At 53.9% G+C, this 23,721-nt stretch overlaps 2 protein-coding genes across 7 annotated transcripts; both read right to left on the bottom strand.

Moving 5' to 3' along the window:
• Positions 1 to 3,991: 3,991 nt before the first annotated feature.
• On the bottom strand, positions 3,992 to 10,167 carry CD7 (CD7 molecule). Of its 3 annotated transcripts, none has more exons than XM_069543738.1 (4): positions 7,190 to 10,167; positions 5,841 to 6,155; positions 5,366 to 5,577; positions 3,992 to 4,436 (listed from the first exon to the last, which is right to left on the bottom strand). In XM_069543738.1, exons 1-3 carry the CDS (start codon positions 7,446 to 7,448, stop codon positions 5,381 to 5,383), a joined length of 771 nt encoding a protein of 256 aa, XP_069399839.1. In that variant the 5' UTR covers positions 7,449 to 10,167; the 3' UTR covers positions 3,992 to 4,436; positions 5,366 to 5,380. The 3 variants fall into 3 exon arrangements, with proteins under 3 accessions (XP_069399839.1, XP_069399840.1, XP_069399838.1); XM_069543739.1 differs by having other exon boundaries at positions 3,992 to 4,959; positions 5,444 to 5,577; XM_069543737.1 differs by having other exon boundaries at positions 5,444 to 5,577.
• A 17-nt stretch (positions 10,168 to 10,184) lies between these two features.
• On the bottom strand, positions 10,185 to 22,293 carry LOC138415313 (secreted and transmembrane protein 1A-like). 4 transcript variants are annotated; one of them, XM_069543741.1, is made up of 6 exons: positions 21,516 to 22,293; positions 12,800 to 12,953; positions 12,299 to 12,613; positions 11,673 to 11,705; positions 11,259 to 11,422; positions 10,185 to 10,635 (listed from the first exon to the last, which is right to left on the bottom strand). In XM_069543741.1, the coding sequence occupies exons 2-6, from the start codon at positions 12,885 to 12,887 to the stop codon at positions 10,540 to 10,542; spliced, it is 696 nt and encodes a 231-aa protein (XP_069399842.1). In that variant the 5' UTR covers positions 12,888 to 12,953; positions 21,516 to 22,293; the 3' UTR covers positions 10,185 to 10,539. The 4 variants fall into 4 exon arrangements, with proteins under 4 accessions (XP_069399842.1, XP_069399841.1, XP_069399844.1 ...); XM_069543740.1 differs by having other exon boundaries at positions 11,259 to 11,509; positions 21,516 to 21,738; XM_069543743.1 differs by lacking the exon at positions 12,800 to 12,953 and having other exon boundaries at positions 11,259 to 11,509; positions 21,516 to 21,730.
• Between the last annotated feature and the right edge of the window lie 1,428 nt (positions 22,294 to 23,721).

Below are 23,721 nucleotides of genomic sequence, written 5' to 3'. Positions count from 1 at the left end.
CACCCCCCGCCCCCACCCGTTTCTCTTTTTATGTAAGACTCTTGAAAAGTAGAATTTTCTGAAATTCCCGTGTTTGTAGGGAGCCAAGGCACTTGTTTCACATCCCCAGCCGGCCAAGCACATCCTGGTCCCTCATGAACATCTTGTCCTGGCCAGGCTCGTGCTTTCATAAGGATGATATTTCTCTGTGTTCTTTCATGGTCATTTGAAGAGGCCACCAAAGAGGAGGCAGTGAAATTATGCAGCCAAAAAAAAAAAAATAGAATGGTCTGCGGTGTCAGTTAATTTCAAAATATTGTTACTTGCTGGATATTTTGGATGATTTATAAAATTTGTGATTCCTTTCCTTGTTTCAAATAAGCATTTGCTTCTGTCTCTGGTTTTTTACTGGTGATTTCATGTTGGTTTCCTTAGAGAGTCCCTCTTGGCGTGCCTGAGCTCTGGCTCCCCTGAGCTGCACATGCTGCCTGAACCTTGGAGCGAGCCTCCCTGCCACACTCTGGGGCAAGCCCGGGGTGGATCTTGGGGCTGGCCACACGGCCTTCAGGCTGGGTCCCTGTCAGAGGCCCCTCCAGATCATCCAGGATAACTCACAACCTGGCCCTGCGCCCCTCAGAAGCTCAGGGCTGACTTCTCATGGGAACTGCTGTTTCGTGTGGTTAATGTTTGTCGCTCATGTCAACAGCGTTGAGTCTGCAGACTTCATTCTGTTATGTTTTAGCTCAGCTCCTCTTGACAGTAAATGATCGTTTTTAAAAGCTTTCCATATGCCGTGCCGTCATGTCGGTTTTCTGTTTGATGAGTGTGGGATTTCACGTTAACTACCAGCATAATTGAAATCTCAGGCGTAAGTGGTTGATCTATCTGTTTCTCCCAGCGGTTATGTCCTTCCTGTTCATACCTATTTTGCTAATTTTAGATACACGGGTGCGTGTTGGTTTGCTTTTGTTCTGTTGCTGCTTTGTAGCAGTACTGTTTCGTCAGAAAGTAGAATCGATAACTCTGGCTTTCTTGTAGTTTATGTTTGCTCTTTATATGTTTTCCATACTTTTTGTCCCAAAGGTGTCCCGTGGCTCTTTGAAGAAAATATAGTGTTGAATCTTTTCTTTTAAATCCAATTTGAGACTTTCTTTTAATTTGAGATTTTAGCCCAGGGTTTTGGGGTGGGCCAACCTGGAGTGGAAGGAGGGCACTCCTGGGCCAGCCGAGACCCTCCACTCCAACGCCTCTGCCCACCGTGCCAGCCCCTCCCCACTGGCTGCAGTCCCTGGCCAGCCCCTGTGTCAGGAGGGTCAGTGGCCATGCTCAGGCTTTGGGGGCCTGAGAGGGGCAGAGCCAATGCCTAGAAGCCCATGTTTCCATTGCTATCCCCAGTGCTAGGCCAGCCTGGGCCAAGCTGAACTCTGTTTCTCCAACTCTAAAAGCCCCTCATTGGAACCCCCAGAGCTTCTTTCTGAGGATGGGCGCTGCTGCCTGCAGTCGAGGCCTTTGCCTCCAGCTTCCAGGGGCCCAGCCCATACCAGGTGGTGGTATGGTGGTGGAGTGTTTGCTGTACAGAGGCTACTTTGAGGGCTGACCCGCGATATCTCAGTCCTCATGCCTCCCCACCCCCAGGCAGAGCAGACCCCGCCCTCCTTTTTTAATCGATTTATTTACTGGCCACACTATGCAGCTCTTGGGATCCTAGTTCCCTAACCAGGGGTCGAACCTGGGCCTTTGGCAGTGAAAGTACAAAATTCTAACCACTGGACTGCCAGGGAATTCCCTGCCCCCATTTGACACTGAGGAAATCGAGGCCCAGGGGTAGATGTGGGAGAACCAAGACCCAGAGCGCACTCAGGCTGTCTGTCATAACAGTAACAAAGCCAGCAGTATTTAAATGCCAATGTGGTTACGTGTATGTAACACATCCAGCAAGCGTGGGCTCGATGTGGGGCAGGGGACACATGGAGGAGGGACTCAGCCCTGGCCTCCCTAGAAAAGACAGAGAAGCAGACAGCTAAGGGTGATCATGTGAGGGGAGGATGGAGGGCAGCATGACCCCCAGCACAGACCACAAGGAAGGGCAGAGGATGGAGGGGGCACGACCACTGGTCACTGGGGTGGAGCCTGGTGGAGAGGTGCGTCTGATGACAAGGGCCTCTGGAGGTGGGCTGATGGGCTGATGGTGCTGTCTGCTTTTGTCTCAGGAGCTGGGAAGAGGCTAAAGCTACGGTGAGAGCTGAGGGTGAGGGCAGTGGAAAGGGCACTCATTGTGACTGGGAAACCACAGAGTCCAGCTCTTTGTAAATTATTATTATTGTTATTATTTATCTGGCTGTGCCAGGTCTTAGTCGCAGCACTCAGGATCTTTGATCTTCCTTGTGGCATGTGGCATCTTTAGGGATCTAGTTCCCTGGCCAAGAATTGAACCTGGGCCTCCTACACTGGGGGCATGGAGTCTTAGCCACTGGACCCCCAGGGAAGTCCTAAACCCAGCTCTTGAAGGGAGCATGGACCCACTCCCCTAATTTACAGATGGGAAAACTGAGTCCCAGAGGGGCAGGACTTGCCCAGTGACATGCTGCTGAGTGGTCAGGAGCGGGGACCAGAAGTCAGCAGGTAACAGGTGAACACTTGCTGCACTTGGCTCAGTAGGGCGGCCTGCCTTTCCTTGGGCCCGTGCTGTGTTCCTTGTCTCTGCCTCCCCATCTGGGTCCCAGCTGCAGGTCCTGGTACCCTCCACAAGAGCTGTTGAGATCACATCCCAAGCTGCTCATCCCAAACCCAGTGTGTCCCAGTGACTCCCTGCCCCAGTGACATACACCCCACAGCCAGACAGAACCACCTCTTCTGTGCTTCCATTATTTCATCCATGTAGACGTAATGGTGCTGTCAGGCATTTAAACAACCACATACACCCATCTGTACTTTATAAATGTGGGGTCACACATATACTCTGCACCAGCTTGTATCCTCATGGCATCTCGCAAAGGTCCTAGCATGAGGTTTCGCTCTTCATGGGGTCTTTTTAGCGCTTGCAGTGTGTGCGTACCAGAATCGGTAGAGCGGTTCTCTTATTTGGACATCTAGGGAGTTTCTCAGCGGCTGGTTTTGTTACTGAAAGCAACACTGCCATGGTTATCACCGTAATCTTGTTTCTGTGACCAAAGATCATGTCCCCAAGACTCAATTCCAGCTAAAAGGAATGTCATTACTTAAAGGCATTTTAATCTTTGCAAACCCAGTGGATGAAGGGCTTTCTCATTTCAGTTGGTGGGCAGCATGGTCTACCAGTTCGTGGCCCCAGGTCCAGGAGAATGCAGCTATAGTTCACATCCATACTGGGTGCATTTGTTTCCCCAAGGTCGGTTCCCCAATTCTCATCACACCGCAACATGAGCTCACACTGGGAGCAGCCCAGTTAAGAGCCCAGCTGCTCTGTTAAGACTCAGATCACTGCTCCCCTTCCTCAGTCCGCAACTTACCCTGTGGTGGAGGCCATTGAGGCTGGGAGGGCTCCAGTTGATTTGCACCTTCTCAGCCATTACATGGAGAAGGCAATGGCACCCCACTCCAGTACTCTGGCCTGGAAAATCTCACGGATGGAGGAGCCTGGTAGGATGCAGTCCATGGGGTCACTATGAGTCAGACACGACTGAGCAACTTCACTTTCACTTTTCACTTTTCACTTTCATGCATTGGAGAAGGAAATGGCAACCCACTCCAGTGTTCTTGCCTGGAGAATCCCAGGGACGGGGGAGCCTGGTGGGCTGCCGTCTATGGGGTCGCACAGAGTCGGACACGACTGAAACGACTTGGCAGCAGCAGCAGCAGCAGCCATAACAGGAATTGGAGTGAGTTTGGGTCCCCTGGCCCCTCCCTCCTTTCTGAAAATCTCACACAGAATCCTCTAGGCTGCAGAAATCCTCAGTGCCTCCAGAGAAGGTGTTAGGCAAGCCTCCCCGCCTCGACTCTGAACTCGCTGAGAAATAGACACTGGAGTCGAAAAGGGGAGAAGAGAAGTCCTTTATTTCTGGCAAGTCTTGACTGGGAGTCAGAGTTCAGCTCCCAGCCCCCCAGTTGGCCACTGCCCCAAGGCAAGTCCATCCTGCAGAGCAGCCTCTTCTGCCATGCAAAGGCCAGGGTAGCTGTGGGACAGAGAAGTTTCCTTCCCAGTGGTTCCAAGGTGCCAGGAGCAGCCTCAAGGGTAGGAGGCAGGCAAGGAGGGCTTCCTGGAGGAGGCTGTGGGAGCCTGACTGCTGTGGGAGCTTCCTGTGTGTTCGCTCTGGGTGGATGGTCGGCCCAGAGCTCTGCTGGGCAGAGGGAGGCCTGGGGCCCTGCCTGGCTCACTGGTACTGGTTGGGGATGGACATGGTGTTACAGCGGCTGTGGGACATGTCCTCATAGATCACGTACGCTGGGCTCTTATCCTTTGCACAGCAGAGTTTCTGGATCTGAAAGAAAGCCTGCTGTTTCCCACTGGGACAGCTCGCTCAGGAGCACCCTCTGTCTTCAAGGCATTTCCCCTCAGGAAGCTTTTATAATAGATTTGGGGGCTTGCATGAAGCCGTTCTAGGAGGGTCCTTAGCCAGCCCCTCAGATCTCCAGCGCTGCCCAGGCCTGGGTGAGGTGGGCAGAGTCAGGGCCCCGGGGGCAGCGGTGGGGATGTGGAAGGTGGAATTGACCTTGCACCCTGGCCCTGGACAGGGAGAGGGGCCTGGCTCTCTGGGGATGCAGAGCTGGAGGTGCTGGGCGAAGGCGGGGGTGAAAGCTGGAGGACCAGGGGTGAGCTGACCACTTCCAGGCCCCCGTTTCGGTTGGTCCCTCCTCTCCCGTCTCCAGCACACAATTGCACGTGGTTTTCACAAGCTCACAGGCCTCACTCATGCGCACATGCACACATATGTACATGTGTGCACACTTTCACAGTCACATGCAGCATGCCCATGTTCTCTGAAAGGATCTCTCTGGAACCCTCTGTGAAAAGTATTAGTCACTCAGTCGTGTCCACCTCTTTGCAACCATAGGGACTGTAGCCCACCAGGCTCCACTGTCCATGTGGATTCTCCAGGCCAGAACACTGGAGTGAGTAGCCATTCCTTTCTCCGGGGGATCTTCCTGATCCAGGGCTCAAACTCGGGTCTGCTACACTGCAGGCGGATTCTTTACCCTCTGAGCCACCCTGAACCTCGCTAATCCCCCTTAAATAGCTGACCAGGACCTGTGTTCCTGGCACCACAATCCTCCCTGCAGGTGGTTCCAGTTCTTGGGCTTCGTCTCACGCTGGGCCTCACCATCCAAACCCTCTAAGCTCCCAGGGCCCCTGACAGAAGGAGTCAGTGGGTGCTGGGGTTTCCCATGTGGCCAGATCCCTGAGGCTTACCCATTCTCTTTCCCGTCATGCTCTCTGAGAGGAGTGGGCTTCTAGGGACACTGGTGACACCCGAGGGTCCATACTGACCTGTGTTCTTTTCAGCATGCACACTGCTCCCAGTCCCAGCCCGACGAGGAAGAAGCCCACAGCCAGGGCCGTGGGGAAGGCAAAGTGTATCAGCCAAGACTCCTGGCATGTGTTCGCTGCCTGGGGCAGTTGGTCTGGGAAGAAGGAATGGAGAGAGGCATTCGGCAAGTGAGGGAGTCCCTGGGAACCTCTGCGGTTCAGGGCAGGGTGGGGCTTTGGAGTGTGTATGAGGGGTTGGGGGGGGGGCGGGAATCCAGGAGGCTTCCTAGAGGAGTTGGGCTCATGTTGGAAGGAGTAACTCAAGCAAACTTAGAGGGAAGTTTCCCACACAGGGGCAGATGGAGCCCAGGCTGGCGAGTGGCAGGTGCAGAGGTCCTAGGGCTGGCACACTCCCTACCTGTCACCATGACCAAGGTGCCGGGACCAAAGATCTCATCATCCATGATGGCCACGCAGGTGTAGTTACCGGTGTCGGCCAACTGCAGGTGGTACAAGCTGATGGTCAGGTTGCTTTGCAGCCCTGAGTAGGCAATGCGGCCCTGGAACCGCGGGTCCACGGTGGGCTCCAGCCCATCTTCATAGTAAATCACATCGCTGATGCTTGGCCACGTTTGTTTCAGGTAGATGCCACGCAGGGTCCCCAGCGTGGAGCAGGTGATGTTGACGGAGTCCCCCTCTAAAGCGATCGTTCTGAGGGGGGACTGACACACCTCTGCAAGGAGGACACACCACCATCACCACTGGCCTGGCCAGAAGGGCAGGGACCCATCTCTGTGCAGGGGATGGTGGCAGGGCAGAGGTGCCCAGGGACAGTCCACTGTTGACATGTCACCAAGGATGAGGCAACTTTTGGAAGCCTTGGATCAAGCGACACATGATGCCAGCACCCTGGGCTGTCCTCAAGTTCCAGAGGGATCCCAGAGGGCCAGGCCACCTGTGACCTCTCCCCACCCCGAGGGTCAGGGGAAGTCGGAGGTGGGGCCTCTTCCTTCCAAAGCACTCAGACCTCCAACCACTCTTTCCGGTTCTACACCTTCTCCCCCTCTTAAATGGCAGTTCCTGCAAGAGCCATGGGCACTGTCTTCTCTCTCTGTTTCTTTTAACACCAACTGCTCAGTTTCCCCACCATTTCCAGGCACCTGAAGCCAGTAGCTCCATGGGGTGGGCACATCCTGGCTTGTCCCTGAGACACCCCAAAATTTCCCTCGTCTGTCTAGCTGAGTCCAGCAGGGCCAGCTTCCAGGTGCAAACATAATCCAAACATGGACTTCTCCAGAAACTAAATTCTGCAGCTCTTTTTGGGGGGAGAGGGCACAAGAATTGTGCCTGCCGAGTTCTCCATCCCACTTTGTGGAACTAAGGTCTCTTTCTCACTGCAGAACTTTGCACAAAAGGCAAGCAGAAGGACGATGTTTTCTCAGGACAAAGACAGCCTTGATGGTTGTAGGAGAAAATTCAGATAAAGAGAAAGAAGAGTTTCAACCACAGAGACTCTGCACCCAGACATCAGCCACATCTTGATACCCATGGTTTTGGGTCCAAGTGTCCACGGCTGGACCTGACCCCTGGCAGGGACTGCCGGGGCCCCAAGGGAAGGTCTCCCTCACAGTCACCAGAGATCACCCCCTTCCCCAGAATGAGAGTCTGAGGTGGGGAGGGGAGGGCTGCAATGCGGCTGAGTGGAAGTGCTAAGCCTGCTGGGGGGTGTGGTGGGGGATGGGGTAATGGAGAGTCGGGAAGACTTACCTCGGTTGGCCTGGAGCAAGGGGAAGAGCAGGAGCCCCAGGAGCCCAACCATGATCACTGCAGGAGGAAGAGCAGGGCCCCTCTCACTGGGCTGCCACGGTTCTTCCTGTCTGTGGCGCCCAACTGCGTGCCACCACCACCTCCCAGGTGCTACTTTCAGGCGCGGTGGGAGCAAGATGGACCAGGAGGTAGGCAGGGGGGCTGCACACAGCGATGGGCGGTTGAGCGCTCCAGGAAGGCTTGCTGGAGGTGGTACCATGAGCGAGGGGACGTGCTGTACGCGAGGCTGGGAGGGGCAGCGCTCCTCCCCAACTCTTAAGTCTGAGCGCTCACATGTAGATCTGTGATCCTGCTCCTCTGCCCTACTTGCACACCAGGGAGAGGAGAAAGGAGGGCAAGAAAGGGCAGGGGCAGGACCGGGAGAAAGACAAGGGGGTCCCCAGGTGGGGATGGGGGTCAGCTTCCAGATGCCCCAGTCTTCTGGTTCACTTTCTGCTGGGACCTGATTTATGTCCAGAAACTTGGAGTATCAAGTCAGTCACCACTGCAGCCTGGGGCTGGGTGTGGTCATAGGGAAAGGCCTGGGGCATGTGCCCAGGTTGTGGCTGCCCGAGTGGCTCACGATTCTCCTTCCTGTGGGTGCAAGGGCTGGAGAGTGCTCAGCTGGGCTACCATCCAGTATGTTGGTGCACCGGGGTCCTGGTGAGCAGCCCCCAGGGCAGAGGGAGACCCATGCCTGGACCCTGAGCCCAAGGGCTTGGAGGTCCTTGAAGAGGAGACAGACTCTGGGCAACCAGGAAGAAGAAGACATTTCTCTGTCCTGGAAGCCTTGGGCTAGAGGGCCAACCTTCCAGTGTTGGCCCAAAGCCACACGTGCGTGTGCCGGGTGTGTGAACATGGCTCACGTGTGGCCAGACAGCCTTAAGAGATTTCCTCCCTGGAGAGCCCCTCCTCTGGCTGGATGCTCCTGTGCTGATGGTTCGGGGTCCTGGGTGGGGTTTGGGGTGGGGATGGATTAGGTTTGCTGGGTGACCTCCCCTGGCAGGGGCTGTCCACCTACCTACAGACACTTCTTGCGTGAGGGGTATCTATTTCAGGGGCAGAATCTTGCCAAAGTTCCAGAGGATCCTAGGAAAATTGTAGGCAGGAAGCAATAAAAGCATCGGGCTTGTGAAACACGTCCCATTCCAACCTCGTCCTGCCTTTGTTCATCACCAGCACTCCCTGGGCGCCCGCACGTGCCAGCGCCAGTGCCAAGGGCAGAGGGTGAGATGGATGAGAGCCTCGTGGCCTGGAGACGACTCCAGGGATGGACGAGCAGACCTGCGGCAGGACACACAGCACCTGGTGGGAGGGGCGCCGAACCTCAGGGGCCCCAAGAGTAGAGGACTGAGGAGGGGAGAGAGGGTCAGTGGCGAATCTGGGAACAGGGTTGCAAGCAGAGGCATCAGCACACGCATGGTCCCCAAGGCCAGAGAGTGCCTGGGGTTTCTGAGGGCCTGCAAGAGGGCCCGTGTGGCTGAGGAGGAGCAAGGGGGGCCTGGGGGGACGGGTCTCTAGGGCACTGCAAGGACTCAGAGCTAAACTACCTTTAGAGAAATCCTTGAATGTCCAGATAAGCAACAAGTTAAAAATTAAAATCAGTCAAAGACCCAGACACAGTATTTCTTTCTAGGCTTCTTGCCTTGGGTGTACAGGGTCTGAATGACTTAATGTGAGCCCATCCCACCGTAATAGCAATATTAAATGGCCTTTGAATGAATATCAGTGGCCTGATATTCATCATCTCAGGGTCCAATATTGAATGGCCTTTCAAAGCATCAACACCTTTGGTCTGTTTTAGGCAAAATGGAACAGATTTCCACGGCCCCCAAAGCATGGCGATCCCACATGCCGTTCCCACTGTGTCTTAGTGGCCTGGCCCAGGGGGTGGAACAAACCCAGCATTTCTGGCATGAACCTTTCTTTAACCTGGGAGAGGCAAATACAGTCAGTTCTAGACCTGGACTCTGGGGGCCAGCGAAGCTGTCGGGGTCGTTACCCACCTGTGGGGACGGTCGCCAGGCACCGTGCATCGTGTCCCATCCGAGATGCTTCACAGTCAGTGAGGACTACCAGATATCTGGCCTTCTGCGTGTTATTTGGACTCTTTTTTTAAAAAAAATATTTATTTATTTGGCTGTGTCGGGTCTCATGGGCTCTCTAGTTGTGGCATATAGGCTTAGCTGCCCCACGGCACTTGGGATCTTAATTCCCTCACCAGGGAATGAACCCGTGTCCCCTGCATTGCAAGGGAAATTCTCAACCACTGGACCACCAGGGAAGCCCTGGTTGGGACTTTGTAGCTTGTAAGACTCACAGCAGCTCCTTTCAGGTTTTTATTTTCTTCACTTAAAGATACATTGCTCAGCTCACTCGATGATTTGCTAGTCGGTTTAGCGTACTCATCCTGAGGATTAGCAATGTGGACGTTTCGCAAAGCACTGAAGGTAGCGCTTCTAGAAAATCCTTCTTTTATCACATTATAAGTACCTTTTACGAACATATTCAATGAACCACCAACCAGCTCTATCTTTAAAGGAACTTCTCTACACTGAAAAGAAAAGGCCACAACGAGAAACAGGCAAAGGATGAAATAAGAGGGCTCACACGTAAAGGCAAATATACAGTAAAAGAAGGAAACCATCCACACACACAGACAAGACAGCAAAAGCAGTAATCATGAGAGGAGGAGAGTACGCAGGCAGGATATTTGAAATGCACTGGAAAGGAGAGATCAGCAACTTAAAACAATCATGCACGTAAGTGTAGACTGCTGTATCAGAGTCTCATGGTCACAACAAACCAAAAGTCTGTTATCATAGATATACACACAGAAGAAAAAGGAATTCAAGTGCAGCACTAAAGTCATCAAATCATAAGGGAACAAAAGAGGAAAGGAAGAAAAAAAGACCTACCGCCACCCACCCCTCCAAAAAAAAAAACACACAATGGATACACTCACAGGAGTTATACAGTTTCTCTTGTAAAGACATGTGACATATACAGTTTAGGATACGGTTTGATATACATTTGGGAACAGGAAGGGGCAGCAGGTAGGCCAGGTGGCAAAGAGGGGAGCCCCAGGGCTGTGGGAGACTGGGGAGGTTGGACACAGATTCCACCAGCAGCCACCTGTCCGGCCTCCCATCCAGAGGGGCTGCTCTACCCTTTGGGGGTGGTAGAGGAGGCCCCGTGCATCATCTCAGGCCACTGATATCCTCATTTCGGTTCCGCATGTGCTTCCTGGAAGGTCCCTCAAACTGGTTCTTATTCATGGTCCAAAGAAAGAGGGTCCAATAGGGTCTTATTCATGGTCCAAAGACATGATTGGCCGACGACCCCAAACTGGGGCATCTCCCAGGTGACCGCAGCATGGCACTCCTGCCCTGGGGAGGAGCGCAGGCCTGGGTGGGGTGGAGGAGGGGGAGGGTCCTATTAGGTCAAATGCTTTGGAACTTGAGATTTTTGTACTTTGGGCCCAGGACCTACTAAGGACCCCTCCTTGGCGGGTGTGTTAGGGAGAGGCCAGAATGTTGCCAAGCTTCCTAGTCCTCTGCCTGGTTTTCCCCATGGCACTTCCCCATGGCTCTGCGAAGCGCAGTGCACTGGGTACTCTGGGCTCAGAGCCTCCTTACCTGGGGAGAGAGGAGGGAGGGAGGGAGATGAAGGGCACGTGCAGACACCACTCTTTCTGCAGGTGCATCTGCAGACACATCCACCACCCACACATCTTAGATCTCCTGGAAGGAGCAGGAAGCTCCCATGCCATCCTCCAGGGGGTCCTAGGGACGGTGTGGACTCAGCGGCCTGTCTGGGGTGGGGCATCTGCGTTCTGGGACTGGGACTGCATTTGCTGGTGGGGTCCTCCGGGGGAGGGGTTCTGTCTCTCTGGGACCTCAAACGCTCCCCACTCTCTCACTAGTCTTGATGGGTACAAGGCAATGGGGCAGAGTGTCTATGCCGGGTCTGAGATGACCCCACACAAGATGCCCTCCCCAGCCCACAGACAAGGCACAGTGGCCCATACCTGCCGGAGCCTGGAGAGTGGGGAACCACGCCTCTGGCGCCAGGCCAGCATGCAGATCAGCGCGAGGGCGAGGATGACGACCAGGGCGAGGATGGGGAAGACCACCTGTGTCTGGCTCTTGTCCTGGGATTCAGTCTGGAGACTGCGCAGCTTCCTCTCCGGGCCTGTGGGGAGGGGTCGGGCCCTCCCTCCTTTGTTCATCTGTGCAGGAGCCCCGACCTCCTTGGGGGCACCCTCGAGGGGGACATCGCCTGTGGTTGGGAAGCCCATGGGTGGGAGTGTGGCAGGGGGATGGGTGCATGGGATGGGCAGGGCTCCAGGCACAGAGGGTGAGGGTGCCTACAGAGGGAAGACCCGAGGGGGCTTTCTGGGGGCTCCCCTCCTGTAGCCCAGGATGAAGATAGGAACACCTACCTGCAGAAGGTGTGAGGAGCAGGTCTTGCGGGTCTGCCAAAGAGACAAAGGGCAGGTTGGCCCTGGCCAGGGCCTACCCTGACACAGCCCCTCCGCCCCAGGTATCAGATGAGCCCTGGATACAGGAGTTCATGAAGGCCTCACTGGGTTCCCTACACAGGGCCCGGCTAGGCTGAGGGGTGCCTTCTCAGCCCCTCCCACTGTCCCTGGTCTGGGGCAAAGCTGGACCCCTGCTTCCTATCCGCAGCGCTCAGGGTGCCTCTGGCTGCGTATGGACAGGCGAAGGGTGGTGGGGAGGAATCGATGGTGACTTGTGGAGTTTGCAGCAAAGCAAGGAGTGGGGGTGAGGGATAGGCCATGTTTAGGGAGAGAAGGCGCCAGCTCCCTGAGCAGATTGGGACAGTGAGCAGGCACACATGCCGGGGCTGCTCTGAGAAGCTCAGAGAGGGCACAGCCACAGCATGGGTGGGGCAGGGTGGAAGTCCTCTTCAGGCCTCATTTCCGTGGCTCTGGTCACCTCAGGTGGGCAGAAATCACTCCTCCCGAGTTGCTCTGCACTCCTGCCTACCAAAAAGAAAAGCTCTTGGGGATCAACCCACCCCCCACCGCCACCCCGCCCTGCTCACCTGAGATGTTCAGGGTAGTGGTTCTGATGTGTCTCTGGCGCCCCTTCAGACTCCACTTGTACTGCCCTGCCTGGGTGTCCAGGGCTTCTTCAGTTACTAGGTACGCCTCTCCCTCCCGAATCGAGAGCTGCCATCCATCCTGGCAGTAGTTTCCTGGGGCTTTTACATTGAAGATGAGCTTCGAGGGTGCCGTGGGGTTCGCTTTCAGGGAGATGTTGATGTGGGAGAAGGCGTTGGAGATGCTGCAGCTCATCGTGGCTGGCTGGCCCCTCAACACAGAAACCACACCGCTGGTGCAGTTGGGGTTGTCCCAGGCTGTGTGGGGGAAAGTCACGCGTGTGGGTCATGGCTGGACATCAGGACATCCACTGACTGCCCTTCCTGAGTTCACTGGCATGACCTGGAGCCTGGGCCCCTCCTGTCCTGATCTAGCTCTCTCCTCCCACACCCAACTTGCCCCTGCTGGGGTCACCCTGGCAGAGTTGGGACCATGAGACTTACTTCCACTCTGAGCACTCCTGAAGGCGGGCAAGAACAAGAGGACCCAGAAGATCCTGGGAGTGAGGAGAGTGGATACTGAGGTCAGCATGGCCAGCAGGACGTAGAGGAGTTTTAAGGGGTCCCTCGTCCTCCTTATTGGTTTCTGGGACACTCCCTGGAGGAAGGAAAGCTGATGAGTCAGAGTTCCCTTAGGCTACTTCAGAAGCCAGTGAGAGGGGCTGCACCCTGGCCAGGGTGGGTAAGGGTCCCCAAGTTCCTCCCTGACCACTGTGTCTTGACCGTTCTTTCTACCTTAAAATGTGTGCATTGGGACCACAGTAAGATAGATGAAAAACACAGATGAGACAGGAAACGGGTCCCTGGGAGACAAATCCAATTATATTGCTGGGGTTATCTTGAATTTTATATAAAACACGCAAAACACCCTGAACCATGTGTCCTGTAGAGACGGGCTGTGACACACAGAATCTTGTGTGGCCACTTGCACCTGACACCAGCCTGAGACTACCTTGGATGCTCCCAGCCCATCTTCGGCTCTTGCATTCTGAGGATTGGCATTTGGGACACTTGGTCCACTCTCCAGATTGGCTTTTATCAACAAAAGCATCTTCCTGTGGAGCTCGTGAGTTACAGTCCGGAAAGCTGAACTTTCACTTCCTCTGAAACAAATGCTCATCTCAGGCTTTGGCATCCAGTAAAACTGACATTTGGGCATCCCAGATGGCACAGTGGTAAAGAATCTGCCTGCCACTGCAGGAGACACAAGAGAGGAGGGTTCAGTCCCTGGGTCAGGGAGATCCTCTGGAGCCGGAAATGGCAACCAACTCCAGGAGTCTTTCCTGGGACATTCCATGGACAGACTCAGACATGACTGAGCGACTAATACTTTCACTTTTCATAATGACATGTAGCTACCGATAGGTACTACACAGAGGATGAGATGGTTAGATAGTATCAACAACTCAAGGAACATGAATTTGAGCAAACTCAGGAGATAGCGGAGGACACAGGAGCCTGGTGGGTTACAATCCATGGAGTTACAAAGAATGGGATGTGACTCAGCAACTGAACGACAACAAAAAGTAGCTTCTGTAGGGAACTAGGTTTAAAGAAGGTTGAGAAGTGCTTGCAAACGAGACTCTCAACCAGGGCTGAACATTCTTGCAAACGAGATGTTCTGCCCAGTGTAGGGAACTAGGTTTAAGGAAGATTGAGAAGTGCTTGCTAACGAGACTGTCAACCAGGGCTGAGCATTCTTGCAAACGAGATGTTCAGCTAAAAATCCTGTTTGTTCCCATGGGAAAAGAACATTGCTTGCACACAAGGATGTTTCTCTGATTCCTCAAAAGGAACAGACCTTGGGACAAAATGGATTCTAAGTTGATAAAGAAGTTCCCCAAAACAAAGTCTTAGCTGCAGTAAATAAGCCAAGGTAAAGGTTATCTCGCGCTGCGCATGTGCACTGTATAGTCTCTAAATCATAGTGCTTGGCAGCTTGCCCTGTAGGGGGTTGTGCAAAAGATATAAAATAAAGCAGCTGTAGGAAGCAAGTGTTAAAATATAAAGATTTAAACCACTCTGCAGTGTGGTGTTTCATTCCGTCGCCGGCAAGCTTCACTGCCCGAAAAATCCTCTGTGTTCCATCCATTCATCCATCCTTCCCCCCAGGTCCTGACAACCATTGATCTTTTTACTGTGTCCTGAGTTTTGCCTTTTCCAGAATGCCATGGAGTTGGTACCCTTTGGTTTTGAATTCCGTGTCTCTGATTTCTTTTTTCCGTTTTGCGCGGAAGTGGGCAGAAGGGCCAGGAGCAAAGGAAAGTGTGGATGGAATCGCTTCCAGGAGCTGGGGGCCATTGGTGACCAGCTCCAGTCCTGACTCCAGGAGACTCTGGGTCAAACAAGGAGAATGAAATGGCAAGGGACAGTCTCAGCCCCCAGATCCCTGTGACTGGTGCTGCTGTCTCCCGATTCCCTTGATTTTCTGAACTTGCTTCTATTCTATTTACCATCAGGACAGCCTTCTTTTCTCACATAAGTACAGCATTTGTAGTTGAGGAAGAAAGAAGTCACTGGAGAGACGCGTGTTCTGTGCACACACATGGATGTGATTTTACATACATGAATCAGCTTAGAGCCCACTCCTGTCTCTCTCTTCTCGCCCTCTGTACTGTATGTACTGGGGTGAATGTTGTTGTTCTTTAGTCGCTAAACCATGTCTGATTCTCTGCAACCCCATGTACTGCAGCCCACCAGGCTCTTCTGTCCATGGGATTTGCCTTACAAAAATATTGGAGTGGGCTGCCATTGCCTTCTCTAGGGGATCTTCCTGACTCAGGGATCAAACTCGCCTCTCCTGCATTGGCAGGCACTTTCTTTCCCACTGATCCATCAGGGAAGGGTGAAAGGTGGCCCCAAAATACACGTCCACCCAGATCTGTGAAGGTGACCTTCCTTGGAAAAAGAGCCTTTGCAGCCATAAATAAAGAGGAGGTCGTGTTAGAGCCGCGTGGGCCCCTGTGTAAGGTGCCTGGTTTCTTGTAAGAAGAGAGAAATTTGTCAGAAACAGACAAGGGAGAGGCCCAGAGCTGACAGAGGCACAGACTGGAGGGATGTGGCCACAAGTGAGGGGCCGCCAGAGCCACCAGAAGCTGGAAGAGACAAGGAAGGTATTTCCCTGCAGCCCTGCTGACGCCTTGATGTGGACTTCCGGCCTCCAACCTGGAGGAGGGCAAACTTGCTTCTTCTGATCCCTTGTTTGGGGTCCTTGGTCACGGCTGCCCCAGGACACTCACACTGGCCCCCTCCTTCCCCAGACCTCAGCTTTCCCCTCACTGGAAATATCAGGCACAAACCACAGACACTGGAGGGAGCATTCTGGTCATGTTCTGTCCACTTCTCTGTCTCGGTCTCACTGTGTAGTGAGTGTGCTGCTGGTGAGGTCTGCCTCCCTGGATCCTGAAGCCTGACTTCAGTGGCTGCAAGGATTCCCTTTGTCTTAGCTTGTGAGCAGCCCAGTCCCCTTGGCTTCTAGCTCCGCCTCTTCCTGGTGACACCTGCTGCCTTGGAGGGCTGACCAGCTCCTCCTGTTTCTGGCCCTTCGGATTTCCACATGGTCACTGCCTTTGCAAAGCCTTTGCTCCTCCTCCTGGGAGTGTCTGTCTTCTCCTTACAGCTTTCTAAGACTTTCACCCCTTAAAGAAACAAACTGCCTTCCAGGGTGAGTAGCTTTCCATCATCAATCCTCCCCAGATGATCTTTGGAATAAAGACCCCATGTGTTCATGTCGTCCTGTCTGTCTTTCCTTCAAAGCTTCAGGGTTTTGTTTTAAAGTAGTCTTCGTTTGTTTGTGTAGAGTATCCTTTTTAAAAGGCTTCCCAGATGGTGGAATATCCATCACGGTCAAATTTTGTCTATTTTTCCGCTCAGATCTTGAATATTCCTCAAGGTGTGTTTGCAAGTGGCATGTCACAGGTCTCATTTTGCTTCCTTTCCAGGAGGACCAGTGGTGCCTGAGGCACTGATGAGTGAGCACCCTGGCCAAGGCACCGGTACCACGTGGGGCTCTCCAGGCCCTGCCAGCTGCGGGGCACAAGCCACTATGCTGTCCATCATGCGTTTTCACCCCGGGAAGGCAGGCCCTCTCTATGGCTGTTTATCTTTCCTTGGACATTCGTTTTTCACAAGAACATTAACTCGGTTTTAATCTTTTTTTTTTTTTCAGAACCTAGAATCTGGTGATTAAGTGAAGAAATCAGCTGCCCTGATCCTGCCGCAACCTACTCAGCATAATACAAGAGAGGCTGAGATTTCACAGGTGGACACAATCCAGTCGCTGCCTTTCAGCAATTACCAGGATGGGGCATAAATAGCTCATCACTATTATTTGCTGCTGAGAATCTCATGTGATGGAAGGTTCTAGAAAGAGGTGTTGCAACTTCCTGTGCTGGGGCTTTTCCTGGCACCTCAGATAAGATCTGCTCAATTCTTTTCCTGAGTATTTTTTACAAAATAACTTTTCTTAAATTGGAAAGTTCTCATACACAGAATGGTGCCCAGCGACCCATAGGGCCCAAAGGCATCCTTGCTGGTGGTCGACAGTGACTCCTGGCCCCCTAGCCAGAGCCCTCGGGGCTGCCTGGAAGGAGACCCTTGCCCAGGGATGTCCTACCCTGAGCCTGCCTGAGCAAGCAAGAGATTGATCTTGTGTGCTCATCTCTGGCCACTGACGCATCCTAGAGGAAGCCTCGGGCAGGACCCCCAGTGTTTCCAGTCTCCTCAAGGTCTCCCCTCGGACTCCAGCCACTCTGCTGCTTCCACTGACCTCGGAACAGCCTTTGTACCCCTGTTCCCCATCGAACGTGGGCCTGGGTGTCCCAACGACAGGGAGGCAGGCCAAGTCTCCCCAGGCTGAAAATACGTTCCCAGGGAGGCCTGCCCACTGGCCCCAAGGCTGGAGCAGGCAGGTGTCCTCAGGGTCACATGGAGGGCTCACCCCCCAGGGAACCAAAGGAAGAATGCCACCTCAGCCTGTGCTCTGAGAGCAGTGATTCCTCACTGGGTGAGAGGGAGAGCCTCCTGCCAGTGACCTGGCATCATCACCGAATGCCCAGTGCAACCAGGAGACTTGGTGGGAAGGGCAGGTGTGCTCTCTCTGGGAGGGAGACAGCCAGGGGTCTATAGTATCCAGAAGGAAACTCACCCCCTCAGAACCTTTCCTCATCACCTTTTCCTGGCTTTCATCGTTTCATTGTCCAGCTTTCATCCTTTCCATAAATTTAGGAGTCGTGTTGCAAGTTCCTAGGACACTTTCTGGGATGTTGAGTGAAAAGTGAAAATGAAAGTCACTCAGTCCTGTTCGACTGTTTGTGACCCCATGGACTGTAGTCTGCCAGGGTCCTCTGTCCATGGGATTTTTCAGGCAAGAATATTGGATTAAGTTGCCCTTCCCTTCTTCAGGGGATTTTCTCGACCCAGAGATCGAACCTGAGTCTCGTGCCTCGGAGGCAGATTCTCTGAGCCACCAGGATGTTGATTGAAAATAGATGAATGAGTGGGTTCATTGACAATCCTGAACCACACAGGGTCTCACTCCATGGGGAGCCAGGACAAGCTAGCCTGTTGAAGACAACCCCTCTTCAGAAGCTACCAGAATCCTACTCCCACTCCCTGGGAGAACACCCTGTCACGTGCACAGAGGCACACACAGCATACGCACACACACAGACATACACACACAGCACGTAAACACATACACACAGACACACACACACAGACACACACACACACAGACACACACACACACAGTGCTGAGGGGAGGGCCCCTAGGGCCCCCACATGCCCTGCCTACAATAGGTGCTCAATCCCTGCAGACCTGCTCAGAATTCCCTGCAGGGCTGATGCCACATGAAGGGTGCAGTCAGTGCCCTCCAATGAGCTCTGGGCAAGTGCCCAGCAGAGCTGAATGAGTCAAAGTTCAACCTTGCTCTGCACCTGGACCAGGTGACATGGAGAGGGGGTGATACAGCAAAACAGTGTTTTTGTAACACTCGCTGATCTACCCAACTGGACTCTGGGAGGGAGCGTGTGTGTTGACAAGTAAAAGGAAAGCGAAATAGCAGCAGGTTAAAGTCCAGAAGCCAGGTGGGAGGGCAGCTGGTGTCTTCCAGCAGCGAGGGCATGGCCCCCTGAGAAAGGTGTATGAGGTCCCTTGAGCCTACGTCAGGCCCACCAAACCACCCTCTGCTCTCAATCTCTCATATTTTGTCTACTTGCCAGGGAAACACCCCAGAGGGCCTGTCTCGCCAGCCTCCCCACCCTGCCAGCCTCCCCACCTTAACCTCTGTGCTTTTCACAACACTACATATCCCTATGTCCTAAAAATTAGTTCTTCCCTGGTAGCTCAGCTGGTAAAGAATTCGCCTGCAATGCAGGAGACCCCCGTTTGATTCCTGGGTTGGGAAGATCCCCTGGAGAAGGGATGGGCTCCCCGTATTCTTGGGCTCCTCTGGTGGCTCAGACGGTAAAGAATCTGCGTGCAGTGCGGGAGACCTGGGTTTGATCCCTGGGTCTGGAAGATCCCCTGGAGGAGGGCATGGCAACCCACTTCAGTATTCTTGCCTGGAGAATCCCATGGATGCAAGAGCCTGGTGGGTTACAGTCCATGGGGTAGCAAAGAGTCAGGCACGACGGAGGGACTAACACTTTCACTTTTCACATACCCCTATGTCCTAAAAATTGTTTTATATTGACTCAATTTTTAAACAGTAGTATCTGTTTTAGCTTCACCTTAAATGCCCATTTGTAGTCACTAGATGTGCTATTTATAGGAATGTTCTCACAGATACTGAAATGACCAGAAGACTATGAAAGCAGGAGGTGTCACAGACTCTCTACCACCACCTGAGTCCTCCCGGGGGAGTGTGGCCTGTGCACAGGGGACCTGGGCCATCTTCTGTCATGTTGTCCAAGGCTGCTGAAGCTGTGGGCTCCCAGACGGGCCCTGGTGGGGACTCCCTGCCGCTCTTCCCGCTGCCCCCTACCTCCAGTCTTCCCCGAGCCTTCCCCAGGCCATGGCGGGGCTCTGCCCTCACACACACGAGCCTCTTAGTCCAACTTCATGCACTCCCTGAAGTTCTCCTCACCCGGAAAGGCTCTGGAGGTTTCCACAATCTGGACAAGGATGCCAGGGTCCCTTCCCACCAGGCTGTGCCCCCAAACTCCAACCACCGTGGGCCTGACTCCTAATCTTCAGACAATACAGCCTAGGAGCTGGAAGAACTCCAGGTTGCGGCTGATCCTCAAAACCATAGACCAGTCTCAACTAAACCAAATCTGTACAATGGAGACACAGACTTTTCCACCTTATAGAGTGCAGAAGGGCTGTCTGCAAAGAGCTGGACTGGGGATGGAGGAGCTGGGCTGGGATGGAGGGGCCATTCTGAGGACGGACGAGCTGGGTTGGGGATGGGAGGAGCTCCCCGTATCCTCAGGCACCTTTGCCGCCCTTATCAGTCTGGGGTTCCACTGTTGTCTTAGTTTTAAATATAGGTATACTTTTTGTAATATTTGCCACATATTTACATTTCAAAGTGATTCATTATCTGAAATTCAGATGGGTTTTTAAGTTTGGCATTTCCATTCCTCTGCCTGAGTCTTTCCTCTTGTCTCTTATGCTGCAAAGGACAGGAAAATTGGACAGAGAGAGAGGCCAGGGCACAACAGGGGAAGACACCGGTGAGAAGGCAGAGGGTCCGGGGTGGTATAGGAAGCCTGCATGTATGGGGCAAGACCTGGAGGGGGCCTGAGGCTTCTGGAGTTGGGAAAAGCGAGGCAACAATTCATCCTTCTCTCAGATCACCGTCACAGCTGCTGGTCTCTACATATATTAAGCTGGGGCACACAGCTGGGATTTGTGCTGTCACTGGGGACCTGATCGCATTTGGGAGTCAGTGGAACACATTGGAAAGTGCATGCCGTTGCCAGCACTTTGTCCTGCCACAGGACCTTTGGGAAACTGAGGCAGTAGGTATGTGGCTCGAGGCTTATCAGCTGACCAAGGGCAAGGGGTTCTTGGTCAGCAGGGATCTCCATTCCTGCAGCAGCTAGGAGAAGCTGGACCAGGTTTCCCACGCAAAGGCTCAGTGGTAACTTGTATGTACCTAGATATCTACATGGGAAGGTGAGCACCTTGCTGTCCAGGCAGGCCTTTCACCAAGAGTGTGGAGGGAGGTGACCAACCACCTTCAGAATAGAGCTGAAAGGGAGCCCCAACCCTGGCTCAGAGGGAAGAGATGCCCCAGTCCGGGGAGCCTTTGCTGTGTTCTGTCCCTGCTGCTATGGCCAGGAAGGATCCCTCATGGGCAGTAATAAGTTCCTGCAGTTCTGGGGGTTGAGTCTGTAAACCCTTGTGGGCTCACAGCCTCAGTACAGGCCAGCCCATCAGCTGGGCTACTTCTCACTCTCTTTCACAAGGCGCTTCCTCTGAGAATCCTCCCCTTCCTTGCAACAGCTGGTTGCACCTCCCAGGGGCCAGGGGAGGTGAGGGGGGCCTGTACCTCCCCACCACCTTCACTATTTAGACCCAGGGGATGAGAGCCTCCCAGGGGCTCTGGTTCCTCAGGCACTGCGGGTGGAAAGTGGCTTTCAAATAGCAGATCATTCACCAGTAGTGGGTGGTGAATTGAATTTAGATTGCTGCTGCAGCTTAACCAAAAATGAAAGGAGAGCGTAGAAAGAGGCGGTGGAGTGTCCCTCTCCCTCGACCTTAGGGGAAGTCTCGGAGGTTTCACTCTGTTTTAATGAGTGTTTGTGAGTGCTGAGTGTGCATGTGTGATCCTTGTGAGTGCACACAATTGTATATGTGCATGATAGTGAGCGTGTGGGCAAGTACGAGAGCCGCAGTGTTGGTTTGGATGTGAAAGTGTTTCGCCCCAGATGTGGTCCCGGGCAGCAGGGGCTCTGTTTGGATGGGTGGACGTCTAGGAGCTCGAGATGCCAACTCTCTGCCCTTCCACAGAGGGCCAGAGCCAAGCCTGGGGCCGCCCTGCAGAGACGCAGTTCCCCATCAGGACTGCGAAGTCTTTGTCATTTTCTCTCCCTCAGGGGAGGGCGCACAGCGCAGAGCTCAGCGCCCCATCTCCATCAACCCAGCCCCAACGTGAGTGCACTGCACTCTGACACCAGGAGCCCCGGCCACCGCCCCTCCAGCTCTCACCTGCGCCCCGGTGCCCCGGCTCCTCCACTCCCTCGGCTCCCCTCGGCTCCCGAGCTCTGCCTGCCCAGCCGGTCCACAGCTTCAGCCTGTCTGTGCGCTGGTTTGCGAGGCTGGACTAAACCCAAACCGAAGGATGATTCCAGGGCGGAGCCAAGCAAGGAAGAGGCGGGAAGAAAGATTCAGAATCCATGCACGTGAAGTCTGACACCCAGGTCCAACATTCAGGAAGGAAACTTCAAGTTATGGGAAGTCACTCAAGTTTCAGGAACTGCCCTGAGTTCAGGGGAAAAGGATGAGTTTCTTGATAGTGAATTCCTTATTATATTTTTATTAGCCGCGGGGCATTAGATGATTATTCTAAAGAAAACTGCAGGTGGTAGTTTTCCAGGAGAGCCAGTTCCTGGAGTTCTCCACTTTCAAGCTCCGTCTGAACATATCCTCCTTTGGGGAGCTGGCTGTGTTCACCCCGCTGCGTGGATCTGGGGACCTGCCAGTCCCCTGCTGTGTACATCACCCCCCACACAGACACTGGGCAGAGTCTGCCCACTGAGACTCCTCAGAGACTGATTCCAAGTTTCAGAATTGCAAACTGGGTCCATCCAGATAGAAGTCTTGCTGGGGACACAGGCAGGGATATGGAGCGAGAGTGAATAGGAGCAAATGGTAAAGAGTTTGAACTATAAATTGTCCTTCACTAGCCCTCGAGCAGAAGGAGCCCCTCTTCCTGGCTCCCTCCCCACGGAAGGTCTTAGCAGGCTGGGTGTGGAGACACTCTGTGGCCAAAACAGGCATCCCCGGGGCATCCCCGAGTGCCCTCATTCCCAGAGGGTGGAGTCCAATAGGTGCTGACCTCAGAGAAGTGCTGGAAGCCAGGAGTTTCCTTGCAGGGGTGTGAACGTTTCTCATGTACAAACAGTTTAGGTGCTTATAAAAATCACTCAGACAGAAGTCTCTTTTTGAGACTCTGAAAGTGGGGAATAAGGGGAATGTGTGAGAGCCAGAAGGGTGGGGAAGGACAGAGGTGTTTGAATCATTCTTTGTTCGACTCCAGGCTCCTTTTTTTCTTCAAATTGCTGGAGGCAAGCGGCTGCTCTTGACTTGAACCCGGAGTCCTTGGTCCACATCCAGCCTCACTAGCTTCCGGGCTCTCATCAGCAGCGCCCAGATTTCCTGCAGACCAGGAGGAGGGCTGCTGTCCTCACTCCTGCTGCCTAGCCTCCTGAGTGCAGCCTCCCAGCTCTGTCTTCCTTGTGGCAGAGGGGCAGGTGTGCAGCCTCAGCTGAGGGCATCATGTGTGCTGGGAGCTCACACCTGGGGCAGCAGAGTCAGGAGCCAAGGGTGACCTGAGACAAAGGGTCCCGTGCAGGGGTGGGCCTGGCTCTGCCCCCTCACCTCTAGGAGAGAGGCTTGGAGAGAGAGACCTTGCAGGGATGGTGTGGCAGGGGTTGGGGGCAGGAGAAAGAGTTTGTTTCTGTTCAGTGTAAGACATCCCTCATCAGACCTGTACTTCGAATAAAGCCCCTGGAAGGCAGGAGTGGGGTGTGGGCAGTGAGTCTGAAGGTCCTTCCATGAGGGTGCAGAAGCCTCGAAGGTGTATGGAGAAGGGAGACCCCAAAGTTATCGGTGGTTTGGAGGTGGGGTAAGGAAGCCCAGAGGCCCGCAGTGCCAAGTGAGTGCCGTGTGGACTGTCCCCTTCCACCAGAACTCAAAGTGACCTGCTTCAGGGTGTAGAGCAGAGTAAGGGGCAAAGAGGTGTCTCTGGCCACCAGGGGAGGGGCTGTGGACTCAGGCTGGGCAGGTACTCGTCAGGTGGGCAGAGAGTTGCTGGTGTGGGTGATGCCCGGCTTTCATGTAAGGAAAGGAAAATGCAGAACCAAGTTCTGGGGGATCCATGAATTTTGTGGGTGGCAGAGGAAGGGCCCAGACTGGACAGGACAGAACATTCCAGCTGCCCCACAAGGGGAGCCTCTAGATCTTCAAGGAGATCAAGGGCAAGAAGGGCCATTCTCCAGCTGGACTCAGGGCCTGAACGTTGACCAACAACTTGGTGTCTGTAGTGGGTTGAACAGGGCAAAGTCCTGGCTGTGCCAAAGGGGTAACCTTTGCCTGGTGGATAAATAAACCTCCGAGTCAGTTGTCCTCACAGGAAGGTGCACGAAAGTCAGTGTGAAATTCATCCTCCCCACAAGAGGCACGGAGGCCTGGG

Source organism: Ovis canadensis, chromosome 11, assembly GCF_042477335.2.
Source record: "Ovis canadensis isolate MfBH-ARS-UI-01 breed Bighorn chromosome 11, ARS-UI_OviCan_v2, whole genome shotgun sequence".
Lineage (NCBI taxonomy): Eukaryota > Metazoa > Chordata > Mammalia > Artiodactyla > Bovidae > Ovis > Ovis canadensis.
This window is presented reverse-complemented; position numbering and strand designations above follow the sequence as displayed.